General features: G+C 33.2%; 1 protein-coding gene across 1 annotated transcript; it reads right to left on the reverse strand.

Annotated features, from left to right (window-relative positions):
• Positions 1 to 13,263: 13,263 nt before the first annotated feature.
• On the reverse strand, positions 13,264 to 13,593 carry LOC145303485 (uncharacterized). The gene has a single exon (XM_080144881.1). The coding sequence runs from the start codon at positions 13,591 to 13,593 to the stop codon at positions 13,264 to 13,266; it is 330 nt and encodes a 109-aa protein (XP_080001007.1).
• Positions 13,594 to 19,546: the final 5,953 nt, after the last annotated feature.

A 19,546-nucleotide genomic window follows, 5' to 3' on the forward strand; every position in this document is an offset into this window, starting at 1 on the left:
ATCTCTTTCGCAGCTAAAAATCTATCGTTCACACTTTATCTTTTGTATTATGTCATCACTACACGTAGCCTAAAGATTCTTGCTGGGTTTTTGTCACATATTTTTGTGTTGTGTATATTATTTATTTTATACTTATGAATCCGTGCACACCCCGCTGACAGCCGTCAATGCATAAAAGACAACGACACGCCCAGAACTAGAACGAGAGAAGATGAACAAAAAAAGTTCATGGCACACAACATTGAGTGGAGTTGTTGAGCAGGAGACACGTGCTGCCAGAGCACTACCGTGGCAGCTAATAAAAATGTAGTTTTCAGTCCGACATTTAGCTTAGCTTTTTCTTACAGGAAAAGCAAAAGTGGGTTATTGATGGAAACAAAATTGAAATTAAGAATATAATTTAACAAATTTACCGAATTGATTACTCTATTGTCCAATTTCTACTGTACACTCTTTAACCCTTATCCTCGAGTGGCCTCTTGGCCTTGATAATGTGGTGATGCCTGTGTAAAAAAGTAATTTTCTTTTGCAGCAAATGAACAAAATTATAATAAAACAAAGTTCGCTCATAAAATTAAATGCGTTTATGTGATTTGCATTTTAACATTTCGTGAAACCTATTTTCTAAATTGCATATATTCCTATGCAGAATTATCTTTCCAAAAGTCATACTTCTAAAGAAATTAATGACGAAAAATGACAAAAGGTTTGAGATAAATGAATGACACAAAAATAAAAGTAAAAAGACACCCGAGCAACGTCGGGTAGATAAACTTCTATTTTTCTCCAGCGAGAAGACACAACATCGGAAAGTGGGATTTGAAAAGCCAGCACCCTAAAGGAAGAACACTCTGGCTTATAAAAATTGTCTGGGTAGCCCCGCTGGCATTCACCGATAAGGACACCCCAGGTGATCTCTATCTCTACTCTTATATAAAAGTCACTTTGTGGGTGTGGGTGTGGGTGAGTTCTTTCCTCATAGGTTCCGAAATGGTTGATCTTATCTTTTGCAAACTTCACACAAAGCTAATTTATATGTCTGGCAGTGTTCTTAGATATGTTTTGTACAGAAATTCATTCGAATAAGTATCGAAAACCGACAAAATACGATCTTAGAAATAGCTTTTCTCTCTTATCGATGAAAAGGAATAATTTTACGTTACATCGGACAAGAGATAATAAAATTTTAGCAAATCATTTCTTCTTTAAAAACAGATTTATTATAACCTGGTGATATAGCTTAGTGGTAGAGCATTCACCTACAAATCGAATGATCGCCTGTTCAAGCTCAAGTGTACCTCATCATTGTATTTAATTTTATTCCTATTAATGAGTTTAATTTACGATAAAAAATAGGTACTATTTAAAATCGCCGCAAATTATTTCTACGTTTGCATATTTTAAAACTAAACATTAATCAGAATTAACTTTTCCATCAACCCCAAATATCAGCTGACGTGATATTGTAAACAAACACAGACAGAATATGATGAACGACATTATCACTATTATTTTTTATTTTTTTTTATTTATTTACATTTTTTTGTTTCTACAAATTAGTCCACCGAGCAAATTATTCCTCGTAATATATGATAATCAATAGAAGATCGATTCTACAATAATACATACGCAATCTGCTTATATTAAAATGTCATGTTTAAGCCTATTGTACGACCGGGCAACGACGGGCTGCCAGCTAGTAAGCAATAAACAATACACTTCTGAAAGAGTGAGAAGGCAAAGTTTTAGATAGTGGACCTCCTAAAACTGTACAATCAACAATCCACCACAACCGTGGCCCTAATTCTAGTGACTGTGGAGGCCGAAAGATACAGCTATTTTAAAATAAAAATTCTTATTCCACTATTCTTTAACTAGCAGGACCCGGGTATCGGCGTTGCCCGGTGATAGTATGCCCTCCACTCCGCCTGTAAAAAATAAAAATTTAAAAATTTAAAAAAACAATAATTTAACTGCGGTTGTTAGTGGGAGCCATTACCGTGACATTGTAAACAAACACAGATGGAATTTGCTGAACGAACTTATGATTCTCATTGTTTTAGCTATTTTGTTTTATTTATTTATTTTGGCGAATTAGTCCACCGGGTAAATTATTCCTCGTAATTTATAATATTCAATAAAGGATTCATTTTATAATAATACATACGCAATCTGCTTAAATTAAAATATTATGTTTATGAAGCAAATATTCGAGCGGTAAACTCGGCAACATATGCAATGCGACTGTTTGTTTGTCGTTGTCATCGTCATTGTAGTCGTGTTAAAATGAATAAAAAATACGGTTCGTATTTTGTTAATTGTTGTTTGTTTTAGTTTGTATTTATTTTATTTTTTGTCCGGGGAAATCATAAAATAAAAAGATCGAAGATGTTCTGTTCCAGTTCTGTAAAAAATGCGTAACTTTAAGTAAAATATATTATGTGGTTAAAATTGGAGAGTAGACTAAACTCCAAAGCCTTTGCAGAACAACTAGTATAAGAAAAGAAAATCTACAGTTGTTTTTCTGCTTAATGTTTTTAGTCACCTTGAACTTTTTGTCATTAAGAAATGTTGGTTCAGGATTGCCTCATCATAAACTTTTCGTAACGTAGACACCATTCATGAGGGAATCCATTGGCTTTCGAGAAAGAAGGCGATAAGCTATTTTTTTTTTCATGTTGCTATGACATATATTTTTCAGATTTTTTTTTTTTTCAGTGTTTGAACATTTGTCTAATGGAAACCATACATAAAAAAGGTGTTGCTGTAGAACACCTTCGGATTTGTTTTTTTGTTTGTTTGTTTGTTTGTTTTTTTGTTTGTTTGTTGTTTTTTTTTTGTTTTATTTTTTCTTGCAGAGCAAGGCTCAGTCAATTACGGTCGAGTAACTTTACAGAAAAGGAATGATGACTTAAGACCCGAACCCTCCAATGAACAAAATGAAAGCATCACTATTTTGCACAATTTTAAACTTTTTCCTTTTACTTTTTTTAAATCATCCGTCCAAAATAAGGCGGTATTTTATTTGATTAATTATCCCTTTTATATTTAAATGCATTCGATAATATTTTTAATCCAATTATCAATATTTTAGAACTTACGGTGGCGCCAAAAAGAAAGACCGCATTTTTCATTTTTTAAAAAACCATAAATTTAAGCTTAATTTAATGTAACTGTTTAAACAACCTATACTGCATTTAATTCGCCTTTTATTCCCCTATAATTATTTTACCTGTTCATATTTGACTTTTAATTGAACTATCCTCGTTTTCACGTCAATTTTAAAAATACGTTAAAAATTGAGAAGGTAAAAAGAAACTCCGGACAATGGGAAATTCTTATTTAAATGTAACTTTAGAACATTAATACAACACAAATACTACAGGAACACAACGAACTAGTAAATATTTAGTAGTATAGCCCTTCTGCAATTTGACAGCTTACAATATTTTGGGCATTCCTTGAATTAGTCTGCGGCAATACTCCCGTGAAAGGGCGTCCCACACTTTTCTTTAATTTTTGTCCAAATTTCTTCCAGACTTTAAATTTCATCATTGCGTTGATGTTATTTGATGTAATTCCATACGTTTTCGATTTGAGGATTGGGGTCTGACGATTGTGCAGGCTAATCCAAACCCGGAATATTATGCCCTTCAAGGAACCTCTTGACATTGCTAGCTGTGTGAATGGGAGCTTTATTCTGAGTAAAGATGGGATTATCATCCAACTTCGGTCAAAGTAGTCTGGCTACATTATGTAGCCAGACTTTGTGGAAGTATCCTGTAGATTATGTAGCCATACTTTGTGGGCACCCTACAGACACACACACACACACACACACACGTGTGTGTGTGTGCGTGTATATATATATATATATATATATATATATATATATATATATATATATATATATATATATATATATATACAGGGTGCCCACAAAGTCTGGCTACATAATCTACAGGATGCTTCCACAAAGTCTGGCTATATAATGTAGCCAGACTTTGTGGACACCCTGTATATATATATATATATATATATATATATATATATATATATATATATACATATATATATATATAGTTTTTTTTGTAGAAATGGTAATTAATAAAAACCTGAAGAAAGTGCTCAATACTGTTGTAGAGCAAATATGCGTTTTATTTTTTATTACCGTATTTTTCTGTTAATGTCCTTAAACTCCAAAACTAAAACATTGCCGACATACCATGCACACCCTCTCACCTCTCCCCCTTGTTCCCTTCCTCCTTTTTCGCTTTTCTCTCGCGCCCCTCCCCTGACACCATTCACCATTTCATTCCACCATAAACGAACATTTCTGTAAAAGTCTGAGGAAGCTATATAACGGCCAAAAAACGGCCGTGTAGCCGAAATAATAATGTAACTTAACAGAAAAATACGGTAATAAAAAAATAAAACATATATATATATATATATATATATATATATATATATATATATATATATATATACTAATTTAATGTTCGTAGTGTTTTTTCACTTTTTATCCTCATTCCGATCGAATGAATTATAATCTCGAAACCATGATGAATATGCGTACGTACGTTAAAGGTACTACGATATTAATATATAGATTATTATTATTATTATTATTATTATTATTATTATTATTATTATTATTATTATATAATTTATGAAAAAATATTGCAATTAGGCTACACAGAATCTTCTGCGCTTAATTTCCATAGAGAATGGTCAGAACAAATTCCTACCTACAGAGAGGCGACATAATGGCGTATTGGACACTCTTCAAATAAATACTGAATATTGATACATAAAACATTTTATCTCATAACATTTTATGCAGATGCATAAAATAATCACACACACACACACACACACACACACACACATATATATATATATATATATATATATATATATATATACATACATAAAATGAAGATAGAGAAAGAACGAATAAGATTAATTCCATCTTACTTATTCTTTATATGTTATTTCATAATATATTGTTTTTGCTATGATTACTATCGTTATTATTGTAATAATGCAAGCTAGACTTTTTAATATATTATAGTCTCCATCTTTTACTACTTTTTTGTCCTCCCCTCGTACTTTTTTTTATTATTTTTACTGTCATTTTCCTTCTTTTTTTAAAATCTTATTACGTATATCTATATAATTATAAATCTCTGTGGACCGTCCAACCGCCCTCGCTTGCATCTTGTCTATCAAAATCATTGTTGTCATTGAAATCAGTTTGTATTTAATAAAATTCAAAATCCTTTCGACAGTCCAACCATATTGAGTACTAATAAACTTCAGTCTTTGTTTAACATGTAGACATAGTTTTAACCATGAAACTAGGTTTCGGTTTCGATTCTAGCTGATGGCACTCAAATGACATTTTTTTACTTTCGAAATCCTGACTATATATTGGATACAATACAATATGAAATAATTAACTCTATAATAATAAATACGAAATCTGCATAAATTAAAATATCATATTTAAGCGTATTTTACGATTGGGCAATGCTGGGCGCCCCTACTAATATAAAATAAACTCTGATTCTGAACTAGGGCGGATGTTCTTTAATCAAAGGATCCGCAAATCGAAAGGCGTTTGCTATTTCTTTCTTTTCTTTTTGTTACTTCAGATATCGAGTGTTTTTAGCCGAGGTGTGGTCCTGCCACCCTTTTGTTTACGCTTATCATCTTCACTTTTTGGGGTAAAAAAAACTCGACAAACAAGTTTTTCAATCGGTTTCTCAGAGGTTAGTGCCCCTTGATGAGTCAACCTGATTGTTTAATCCAGAATATACAACTGTGTCAAAAGTAGAGGTACAAACCTGGCACTACATCAACGTCATGGGTACAATACGTTGTAAGACGCACGTACTCACGTATCGCCTATTTAAGGGGAAACGACCCCAATAAAAAAAATGAATGAATAGATATTCACAAAATAGTTGTGTTTCCTTTTACGTTCTTATATCCAATTGTGCGCGATGTTCCTAAATAATATTCAAAACGACACTAAAAGCTTAGATCATTTGCATACTAAGTAGAAAACTATAATCACTAATAAATACTTTATTTTACTTTTGTTCAGCTCAAGACGGTCAACAAGACACATGGTCAACAAGACATATGGTCAACAAGACACATAGTCAACAAGACACATGGCCAACAAAACACATAGTCAACAAGACATATGGTCAACAAGACACATGGTCAACAAGACACATAGTCAACAAGACACATGGTCAACAAGACACATGGTCAACAAAACACATGTCAACAAGACACATGGTCAACAAAACACATGGTCAACAAAACACATGGTCAACAAGACACATGGTCAACAAAACACATGTCAACAAGACACATGGTCAACAAGACACATGGTCAACAAAACACATGGTCAACAAGACACATGGTCAACAAAACACATGTTAACAAGACACATGGTCAACAAGACACATGGTCAACAAGACACATGGTCAACAAAAGACATAGTAAACAAGACACATGGTCAACAAGACACATGGTCAACAAAATACATGTCAACAAGATACATGTCAACAAGACACATGGTCAAACAGACACATGATCAACAAAACACATGGTCAACAAAACACATGGTCAACAAAACACATGGTCAACAAGACACATGGTCAACAAAACACATAGTCAACAAGACACATGGTCAACAAGACACATGGTCAACAAGACACATTGTAAGCAAGACACATGGTCAACAAAACACATAGTCAACAAAACACATGGTCAACAAGACACATGGTCAACAAAACACATGTTAACAAGACACATGGTCAACAAGACACATGGTCAACAAGACACATGGTCAACAAGACACATGGTCAACAAAAGACATAGTAAACAAGACACATGGTCAACAAGACACATGGTCAACAAAATACATGTCAACAAGATACATGTCAACAAGACACATGGTCAAACAGACACATGATCAACAAAACACATGGTCAACAAGACACATGGTCAACAAAACACATAGTCAACAAGACACATGGTCAACAAGACACATTGTAAGCAAGACACAGCAATTCTTCCTCCTTTGTCAAAAAGTTGTTTATCGGATGTGAGAAGTAAATGAGAAATAAGGAAAGCGAGAGTTAGAAGACTCGAAAGTAAATCAAAAACTCACTTTTTACTCCCCTTAAAAGTTGAAAGTTGATCATTGCGTTTACTTTATTTAAGGACAAAATGAACTAAATATAATTTAACTAATTAATTAATTAATTAATTAATTAAGAAACTGCATCGTTATTCATTATTTGTTTGTTAAGCTTCTGCGTATGTTTGATTATTGGCCGATCAATAAGTTAATTTCTCGATATTAATAATGTTTAGTTAAATGGATAGTAGCATTTAAATCTACCAAAACTAAACTGCTTTCCTTTAACAACTACAAAAGGCTTTTTCAACCACTGAGTGTCATGACAGTCCATATATCGCATTAGCTAAGCTGAAACCTCGGTCCCATCGCCACAGTGTCGTGTCCCTCAGCCTGTTTTACAATTACTTTAATGAAACGTGATCTGATGAACTCATAGAATGTTTGCCCCCTCCTTTCAACATACATATTCAGACTAACCCGACAAGCAGCAAAATAACACTCCTTTACTGTTGAGGTTTTTGGATGCCGGAAAGACTTCTACTCTAATAGTGTTTGCCCTAAAACGGATAGACTTTGGAATTCTCTTCCTGTTTCTTGCTTCCCTGACTGTACTAACATACAGAAGTTTAAATGTAATATGAACAGATATTTCGGCAGTAACTATTCTTGCGTATATGGTTGTGAAATTATTATTATGCTGGATGTATAGCAAGGGGTCATTAAGTACAACATTATTTTTAGCTTTTTGAGGTTAAGAATTGAACCTCGATATTCCAATCAATTAGCGAACACTCTTACAATTATCCCGGTTAAGAAATGTTTTATTATGCATAGAACTGAAAACAGAATAAAACAAATCATATAATATCAAGCACACCATAAGGATGTAAGAAGACATATATAACCAAAATCATAGAACATATTTTCATGTCAGCCATTTTGCTTTTAATGTGAGGGATAACCAAGCTCCAAAAACAGGCATCCAAGATGATAACATAATGGATATGTGTATAGTATTGTCGGTACTCTTACATCAATTTAGGTATCTTAAGCAGTAAGCAATAAACCCATCCTATTTTTTCGGGGGAGACGCTGTCAATTCAGTAGTTTATGTGTGCCTATTCTGCAATCCATGTATTTAAACAATATCGTACATAAACACTGACACTCTTGCACCAATCCTTTCTCCACTGACATCAAAGGTTTTGCCAAATGTAAAATTTTAGTTTGTGTTTTTCTGTTCGTGCTATGATAAATAAATATAATAAACGAAGGCTTGGCTAAGTCAGTTTTCTTTGTTCTCAACAGTAAAATAAAGTGAGAAATTTGAACAACGTAATATAAATTAAAACAACGAACGACTTTTGCTTCTCTCCTTTTTTTTTCGGTATTTTTATAAAATCTCTTCAATTTTCATTACCCTTTGTTCGTTTATCATTCAGTGTGATAAGAGGAAAATTCTTCATCCGGTGTGATATTGTTTTTGCTAAATAGTTTTAGATAAGTTTAAATTTCGACTAAAATAGGCCTCCCTTGTCAGCGTAAGGATGAGCCAGAGTTTTATCTAGGTCTTGTTTCTCTATATTGTGTGAAATATTTCCGAAGTTATGCAATAACTCAAAAATTATTTATTTGTATCAAACGTAATTTTTTTTACAAAATAGTCACTGTTATAATCAGATCCATACATTAACTTGGAAAAATCATAAGTAAAATTTCCATCAAAATTCGATCATTGTCAAGTTTTTAAGTACAATGCCAAGGTCATATAAGATACAAAACTTCATTGGTTACATGAGTAAAGTGAAAAATCTGTATGGTGAACAGATCTGAAGTTATCGTCAAAGATGTTACGTTCACCTTTTCCGTAACCTTCATCTCTTCATTTGATTTAAATATCGCAAAATTGAATCAGTTTTACGTTAGATCATGATGTTTTGACCAAGTTTGGTGACGATTAGTCAACCAATGTGGACGTTAGAATACACAAACCAACAAGCAAACAAATTAACAAATCAAAAATCTTAACTGAAACATAACCTTCTTCGCGGAAGTAATAAATAAATTGCATTGCATGAAAAATAAATTGACATTCAAAAATTCATATATTAAGTTTTTAAGTTTATGTTTAAACTTGATTCGTGATTATAACTTTAGATTATTGCATTAAATTTGTAAACAAATTGAACTGATAAGTATTTTATCAAAATATAGACCAACAATTCGGATTATTTTCAAAGTTATATATATATATATATATATATATATATATATATATATATATATATATATATATATATATATATATACATTAATAAAATTAGCTTGACTAATAGTTGTAACATCCTAAAATATTTATAAAGGTATAGAAATAATTAACCAATGAAAATAAACTTTATAAATTGTTCAAAACCAGTTAGATTAATCTATCCCTGACGTTGAATTCAGAAAGATTGGAAAGTACTTGAACTTACGACAAATATGGCGATTACATCAGCCAATTCCTGCCAGAAATGAAGACTGTCCTTCGAAAGTTTGAAAGGATCAATAATAGAATTAAAAGACAAAAAAAAGATACATATATACACATGAATATACATATATATGTATAACAATATATATATATATATATATATATATATATATATATATATATATAACAATCCGACCCTTCCTCCACTTAAAATGAGTTCAGTAATCCTAAAATAAATTATTAGTAATGTGTACAACCAAAGTCCCATTTTTTTATCATCTGGGAAATATATGCACACAGATGGATAGCGTGGCCATGGGTTCCGTATTGGGACCAACATTTACTAATTTTTATATGGCTGATCTAGAAAACAATGTATTTGATTTAATAGAGAAACCTTCTATTTACGTTCGATATGTGGACGATATACTAATTCTTGTCAATAACACAGAGGAAATAGAATATTTAAAGGGTATCTTTCAGAATAATTCAGTTCTTAATTTTAAATATGAATTAAGTACTAATAATAAAATCTCGTTTTTAGACGTTCTCATTGACTCTAGTAGCGATGAATTTATCACCTCCGTTTTTAAAACACCTACATCCGTTAATTCTTGTATTTTAAATTTTAAAAGTGAATGTCCATTCCGTTATAAAACGAATATAATAAGGAATCTTATACACCGTGCAAAGGTGATTTCCTCAAACAAAAAATATTCTTTAATGAATTAAAAAATATGAAACAAGTGTTAGTAAATAATCAATTCCCTAACTCTCTTGTAGATAAAGAAATAAAACTAGCCATTAGTAATTTGAATCAAATTAGCAATATTCAAGAAAATTATCAACCTGTTAATATATATTACCGTAACCAGTTACACAAGAACTCAAAAATCGATGAGAGTATTCTTAAAAATATAATCCGTAGATACGTGGCTCCCAATAATAATAGAAAAATAAAATTTATTATACATTATAAAAAAATACAGACAACAAGCCTTGTAAGGAAAAACAACATTTCGCAAACAAATGACCTGTTGGAAAGGACCAATGTAGTTTACAAATTTAGCTGCCCAATAGGAGAATGTATCTCCAATATTAGTAGCTATGTTGGTTCAACAACTAACACATTGTCGCGAAGATTGACTCTCCACCTCTCTGACTCTAGCTCCATATCACAACATTTGAAAGGACATAGCTACCACCATTCGGAATTTCAAAGAATTATGGTAGAAAATACAAGAGTATTGCAGAGTGAGAGAAATGTAAATAGGATAAGAATACTCGAAGCATTGTACATTAAAACAAAGAATACTCAAATAAATAATATTAATTATGAATACAGCCGGAACGTTTTGAAATGTTTGGGATAAATTTTTGAATATGTATATACGTGTTTGTATATATAAATGTGTTTAATATATGTAAAAAAAAAAAAAAAGTCCGCCCACCTAACTTGTAACAAGCTACCACGTGATTACGAAAAAATGTATATATACGAAAATTAAAAACAATTTCTACATTTATTTCTACAATATGCCTGAGGATGATAGAAGTACTTCTGTCAAAAACGCTCGCGATTATGGATCCAACATATACAATTTCGAGAAGACACAAAAAGGACTATTCGGAGATTGGAGGAGATAAAAAGGAAAATTGTAAAACAGATTAACTCCGTGCTATTCAATAATATTTGTCTAAATGAGAAAATGCTGACTAAATATACACAATATATATATATATATATATATATATATATATATATATATTAATATAAAATATATTTATGATATTAAGCTACACAGGAATTTTTTGTTTTATTATCAAATAAAATACTTAGGGCAAGTTTTAGAAAGAATTTACCTTCTATAGTCGTTTTTTTATAGTTATTCGTTAGGCGCGCGCTTTGAGACTTCACTTGCTTTATGTGGTATTTCTTCTGACGGACATATCCGAATCATGCGTGAGTCAAATGTTTTATTTGTGAGAATTTTTGTTTATTTCCTTAACTTCCGGGAAAATATCAACAGAGTCAGAAATAAATTTTAATATCAAAATATGTATATAGAGAGAGAGGTACATGCATACACATCTATAAAGAAAGATATAATAATATTTTAAAAATAAATATTAACAATTGTTTTCATACCTACAGACACTAGTGTTCATGCTTACGCAATAGTAAGTGTAGTCAGTGACTATTACTGCCAATCCAAAGATTCGAACCCAGTCACAATGTTACCCTTGGCTCTTAAGGCTAATATTTTTCATCCAGGCAACTAGAAATTAACGTAGGAATTGGACAAAAAAAATAAATATCTATAAATGTGAAGTCGATAGACATGAGCAGTACACAGTCAGAAAGTATTAAATGACAAAGCCCGAATCTTGCATTTACGTTTAGACTGGCTCCTGATTCTTAATTGCGTAAAGAGAGCAATCATTCCGTCACGTGCTTACCCAGAAGAATCTTAAGCGTATTAAAACTAAAGAAAACAATTTACTAATAAAATAAAAAATGTAGTTCGTATAAATGAAAATACTGTTTAATCTGTATAATCATAAAACTCTCTGGATCTTTCTCGCTTGCATCTTGTATTCGATGATCGAACAATCCATCTTTTAAAAAGGAATGACATATGAATATATATATATATATATATATATATATATATATATATATATATATATTCATATATATATGCGCATAGGTATACATATATAAATGTATATATATATATATATATATATATATATATATATATATACATTCATACATATTTATATGTATTCGTCGTCTTTACTCTACACCACCGAATTTACACGACTTTTCCAGTTCTCTCGATCTCGCAAGACAGTTTACAGGTCCCAAACACTTTCCAATCCTGTGTTCTGTAGCAGGTAACCAATGTAGGTCATTCTTCTTCTATCACGGTTTGGCGATCCATCTGTTGGTATCCAGAAAACAAGCTTGCTGGCTTCCTCTTCGCTATGTCTCATGCAGTGACCGGCTACTCTCATCCTTCTCTGTTATACGTTCAGTGATACTGGTGTTTGGTCACCATAAATCTGTTGGTTTGTTGCGTGGTTCCTCCATGATGTATTGAGGGTCATCTTGAGCATCCGTGTGTAACAGCCATTCAGTCTGTTTTTCAGTGCATTTGTAAGAGTCTATGCCTCAGTACCATAGAGAAGGACTATTTCTACTATGGCAACAAAGAGTCTTATTTTCAACTTTTCTGAGAGAGTGAATGATCATATCTTTCTCAGCTTGTGACATGCACTCCATGCCAGTGCTTTTTTAACTTCACAGTCTTTTTCAGTGCTTTCTGACCATGCTCCAAGGTACTTGAAGTTTTCGACAACCTTGAGCAGAGTCCCATCAAGTACTTTCACTGCAATTGGATCAACGTGATGGAAGGCCTGTATCTGTTTTCTTGGCATTGCAGTACAAATCCACCAATCGCGCTTCCTCTTCCAGTTTGCTTAGGACTTATTGGGCTTGACCAATTTCCTCAGTTACTAATGCTAGGTCATCAGTGAAATCGAGATCAGTAATAACAATTTGTTGAACACGTTTGCTCTTTCTTCTCTTCCATTGAGTGTCTTTCTTCAATCATAGTCAAGTACTTATATCATAGTCAAGTACTACGGCAAAGAAATAAGGTGCTAACGTATCTCCTTGTAAGACGCTAACAATGATATTGAAAAATTCTATTTCTCCGTCTGGTGTTATTACTCTTTCCCTTGTGTTCTCATAGATCTTAGTTATTGCTTGGAGTAGATTTGGTGGAACATCAAAATATTCCGTCATCATGCTTCTGTGTATTGAATCAAATTCTTTCTGGAAATCTACGAAAATAATGATTGCTTTCCTGTTATGGCTTTTCACTTCTTCTATTAATTGTCGTATGATAATGAGCAATTGTTGAACATCCAGATCTGAAACCATTTTGGTTTGGACAAAGATGTGTATCCATTTTTGTTTGTATTCTGTTTATGATCATTTTGTTGACACGTTTTGAGGCCACTGATGATAAACTTATGCCTCAATAATTTTGAATTAAGATTAGATCTCCTTTTTTCGGAAGTGATATCATGTCACTCTTGGATCATTGATCGGGTTTCATATTCTTTCTCAGAAGCTTATTTGCAAAAGAAAGACTAATGTAGTCCAGATCGCACCTTTTCAGCACTTCTGGAGTAATGTTTTCCCTCTTTTAGACTCTTTTTAGCAATCTGATACTCTTCCAATGTGAAAAGACCATCGCCAATATTGAGATCGTGAAGGATCTTTTAAAATTTTTCAAAAGACAACAACCGCAGACGCACAGCAAAAGTTCCAATAAGAGGAACCAAGGCTGGAACAAATATACAAACAAATTAAAAAAGAAGAGCTAAATGAAATGGTCCAACAAGTTGAAGTAACTAATGAAAGATCTAGTCATGGTGAAAGTTGTTGATTAATCAATGCTACCACAGGAAGAAAAGCAGCAAAAAGAGAAATGTTGAAGGGAAACTTAAAAGAGGAGTAGGTTAGCGAGTGGTTTAAACACTTCAGCAACATAATTGGTAAAGAACCTGTGATTCCAAACGAAATGGACGAAGAAGGTCTGCCAAAGGCCCTTCACGATTTCTCTCTCTCTATATATATACATATACATATATATTACATATATATAAGTACATATATATATATGTGTGCATATATATATATATATAATATATATATGTATATATATATAATATATATGTATATATATATATATACATATATACTATATATATACATATATATATATTATAAGTACATATATATATATATATATATATATATATATATATATATATATATATATATATATATATATATATACACTAGCGTCCAAATGTTAAGGAACAGTCGATCATTTTTTTAAGTTTTAACTTTATGAAAAAGGAAAAAAAAATTGGTGAACTTTCCAATGTTTAATAATGGTAGTTAAATAAAAAAAAATATTTTTTTATTTTGAATACATATTAGTTTTTTACATATAAATAAATGTAATTACATTACAAGCGTCCAAAATTAAGGAACGCGAAAATTAATACAAATGGGAATTTTAATAGCAATTTAACAAAATGTTGACTCCGAATATTCGAAAAAAGTTATCTATACGAGGAAAACATCTTATTTGTGATCATTTTGATGAAAAAAGTCCATAAGGGTGATTGCTAAAATATTGAAAAGGTCTAAAATCGTTATTTTTTTGGGATATTGAAAATAGAAAGAAAGATTTACCATTGACTGAAAAGAAAAGATCGGATCGACTCTGAATAACAACTAAGAGCCAGGGTAGAAATATCACTCGTTCTAGTCGCTTTAAAACTGCAGCTTCGATATCCCGGGATTTTACATCCAAAACTGGACAAAAAAATTCCCGACAAACGGTCTCACAAAGACTAAACGAAGTTGGATTATTTTCAAGACGTCCATGCTGAAAGCCTTTAATTTCTATTAAAAATAAAAAGGCCAGATTGTTATTCGCCGAAAAACATTTGGGAATTAAAAAAAAATGGGAAAAGGTTTATTTAATGATGAATCTAAATTCAACCTTTTCAAATCAGACAAACAGACAAAAGACCACATGCCAGAAGAAATAATTGAGAAAGATTGCCCCCTAAGTGCGTTAAAAGTATAGTAAAATTTGGAGGGATCAGTATAATCGTATGGGGCATGATATTTTCAAAAGAAACTGACCCCGTTGTGAGGATTCATGGAAAAGTTAATGCCCGAATGCACCGAGAATTAATTAGAGAACATGTGGTTCCTAATCTTTTTGATTCTGATATCTTTATGCAAGACAACGCACCGTGCCATAAAGCAAAAATAGTTTTAGAAGAGCTAAATAGATCCAATATTTGCGTTATGGATTGGCCAGTTCAGAGCCCCGACCTGAATCCAATTGAAAATATTTGGAAAATTATTGGTGATAAGATCGCAGAAAAAAAAAAATGATGATTTATGGAAATGTATAAAAAAAATCCTGGAACAATATCTCACCTACCACATGTGAACGATTGGTTTTGTCTTGCAGCAAAATGTGATTGAAAACAAGGGTTTTTTTTACTAAATACTGAAAGGATTCTTTATTTTTTCATTAATAATTTCCCACGTTCCTTAACTTTTTGACGCCTGTAGTTTAATTAAATTTATTTATATGTAAAAAAAACTAATATGTATTCAAAATAAAAATTGTTTTTTTATTTAACTATCATTATTAAACATTGGAAAATTTACCAATTTTTTTTTCTTTTTCATAGATAAAGCTAATATATGAGGGACGTGCAATAAGTAACGCCCCTGGGCCACTTCCAGTTATCTGATCTACCTAAAATTTTGCATGTGCAATGATTTATATCTCTACGGGTTATGTGGCAAATTACAGCTCTGAACTAATTGTGTTTTCTGTTTTACAGGTGTTTGAACTGAGTCAGGTGTGAAATGGAGCCTGTTGAATGTCGAGCAGTGATCCGGTTTTTGTATTTGAAAGGACGCACACCACAGGAGACTTTTGATGAAATGAAAGAAACTTATGCTGATAATGCCCCATCATATGACCTTGTAAAACGCTGGTATCGTGAATTCAAACATGGCCGGAAGTCTGTGGAAACAGCTCCCAGACCTGGTCGCCCCCCTTCTGCAATTGATAAGGCATCTGTCCGTCAAGTTGAGGCTGCCATTTTGGAAGATCGGCGCATTATTCTTCGCCAAATAGCCCACCATTCCAGAAGCGAGAACGTGTCGAGTGCTCGAGGATGAATTTGGAGATGTTCCAAGAAGATGAGTCAAAGTTTTTCAAAAGACTGATTACACAGGATGAAACCTGGGTCCATCACTATGATCCAGAGACTAAAGTCCAGTCAATGCAGCGGAAGCACTTGGACTCATCACCTTCAAAGAAGGCAAGGATGCAGCCCTCCGCTGGCAAGGTCATGCTCACAGTCTTCTGGGACCAGGACGGAGTAGTGATGACAGATTTCCTGGCAAAGGGTACCACAATTACAGGAGCCTATTATGCTTCACTTTTGAGGAAATTAAGGGAAGCTATCAAAATCAAGAGGCGGGACAAGATCAGCAAAGGTACCCTCCTCCTGCAGGACAACGCTGCGGTCCACAACTCGCATGTCGCCAGATCAGAAGCACGGGCGTGTGGTTATGAAATCCTTCCCCATCCTTCCTACTCTCCTGACCTCGGACCCTCTGACTTTCACCTCTTCCCAGCCATGAAGTTGTTTTTGAAAGGAAAACGTTTCCCAGATGATGCAGCCTTGATTTCTAAAATCACGTTGTGGTTGGAGAACCAACCGGGGGTGTTCTACAAAAACGGTCTCCAGAGCTGCATCAAACGATGGGAGAAATGCATAACTCTGGGTGGTTCCTATGTAGAGAAAGACTAATAACTGTGCAACGTTTCGTTGCTCTACTGCTATGGGAAGTGGGTCAGGGCATTACTTATTGCACGTCCTCATATATATATGTGTGTGTGTGCGTGCGTGCGTGCGTGCGTGCGTGTGTGTGTGTGTGTGTGTGTGTGTGTGTGTGTGTGTGTGTGTGTGTTATAAGGTTTTTGATATAGATGCGCATAAGAATACTTTGACAGATATGTTTTAGCTTGAACATGGATGGTATATAAAAATTGTGGAATCTGCGTTCGTGCCTTGCATCCATAGAATTAAAATATGTCACAAACTTTAACAAAGGCTTCCGATATCTATCTGCGTAAGTATACTTTTATAATTATCTTTCAGTTGGAAGAAATATGGTATAATAAAATTATGGGGTCTATGTTCGCACCTGATATCCATACAATGGAAATACGTCATAAAGTTTTATAAGTTTGATTTTTTTTCAATATAGATCCACATAAGATTATTGTGATAAGCGTGTTTAAGGTTGAAAAGGTGTGGTATAATAAAATTATATAGATTATTTAAATATTGATCAAATTCTATTCAAACTTAATGTTTGTGTGTGTTTGTGTGTGCACTAATAGTCTCCTATATGGTTGATTATTATACAAAACTGACCGCATACAATGAGAGAATGAAAAATGGGTATGTTACATTTTGTACAGTGGTAGTTCACTAAAGTCATGGGGTATGTATATGCGCCTGGTCCCTAAAATATAGAAATATAAAAAACGCAGCCTATTTTTGAACCCAGTTAACGACTGGTACTTCTGCTGGTATATATATATATATATATATATATATATATATATATATATATATATATATATATTACAACCCCGGAATATGAAATTAAAAATTAGTAACAAAATACAATACAGTATATAATACACATGTATATAAGCAATAACATTATAAATAACACCGTAAGGCAAGGAAAACATCGTAACAAGGGGACGGAAAAACGTAAATTAGTTGTTTTCTTGTGTGTGGGGGGGGGCGTGTGCGTGTGCGTGTGCGTGTGCGTGTGTGTGTGTGTGTGTGTGTGTGTGTGTGTGTGTGTGTGTGTGTGTGTGTGTGTGTGTTGATATTTATATTAAAAACCATTTTTTCTATTTATTAATATTCATTTGCTTCCTATATTGGGTCCAATATAATATAATTATAAATAGATAATCTGCATGAATCAAAATATCAAAATATTTTTTTTAATTGCAATTTCACCCCAAACAATGCACATTGCTACTTTCCTGTAGAGAGCTACTATCAGGGACATAAGCTACAGGGAGCTGTAGGGAGTTGGGCAGCAAGATGTCTGTTCACGTTATACTTGAACTTATGCATGTCAGTACAGTTGGGGAAGCAGGAACTCGGAAGGAAATTCCAAAGTCCAGCGGTTCTGGGGAAGAAACTATTGCAGTAGAAGGCTCTCTTACATCTAGGGATCTCAACTGTGAAGGGTGGGAATTTTGATGCTTGTCGGGTTTGTCGGAAGTACTTACGTAGAGGGGGCACAAGTGCTTACATTTCGTCAGAGCATTCACCATTGAAATACTTGTAAAACAGGCAGAGGGATGCTACATTACGTCGATGGGACAGAGGTTGAAGCTTAGATGACAGTTCAGGACCTATTAGATTGGCGACTCTCTTTTGAACCCTGTCTCGGAGTGAGAGACTAGTGGCAAATGCATCAGACTAAATGTGACAACAATACTTCATACATGGGCGAATGGTGGCCTTATAGAGGTACAAGATACTTTCGGGCGTTAGTAGCTTTCTAGCACAGTAGAGAGAACCTACCTTCTTCGCAGCGTTTCTGGCAATGCTCTCAATGTAATTTTTCCAACTCGTGTTTCCTGTGAACGTTAGGCTGAGGAGTTTAAAAGATGTACTTTCAGATAAAGAGTCTTTGGCCATTACTATTGGTGGTAGAGAAGGTTTCTTGTAGTTATTGAAGGAAACAAGTTTAGTCTTGGCAGCATTGAATGTGACCATCCATTTTTGTCCCCATTCCACTACAAATCGGAGGTCATCCTCTAGTGTTTTTTGCCATTTCTCTAGATATGTGTTCATTTGTTTTCCTGTCATGCCGGTTATAGAGAGTGGTATCATCAGCATATATACCTATCTTACAGACAATTTTGTCAGGGAGGTCATTTATGAATATTAAGCATAATCGAGGTCCCAGGATAGACCTCTGAGGCACTCCCGCATTTATATCATATTGTTTGGATGTACGATCATCGATGACAACCTGGATTTTTCTCTTATCTAAGAAGGATTTAATTATGTTAAAGATTCTTCCAGTGATACCGTATGACCTGAGAAAACCTTCATGCCATAACCTGTCAACAGAATGGAACGGTAAACTTGTAGGCCTAAAGAAAATAACACTACAGTTTTATTTTAAATTTTTTATTTAAAAAGTTAATTCACGGAACGTGATTATGTAG

The sequence above is a fragment of the Euprymna scolopes genome, chromosome 2 (genome assembly GCF_053919585.1).
Source record: "Euprymna scolopes isolate OS-2025 chromosome 2, ASM5391958v1, whole genome shotgun sequence".
Taxonomy (NCBI): Eukaryota; Metazoa; Mollusca; class Cephalopoda; order Sepiida; family Sepiolidae; genus Euprymna; species Euprymna scolopes.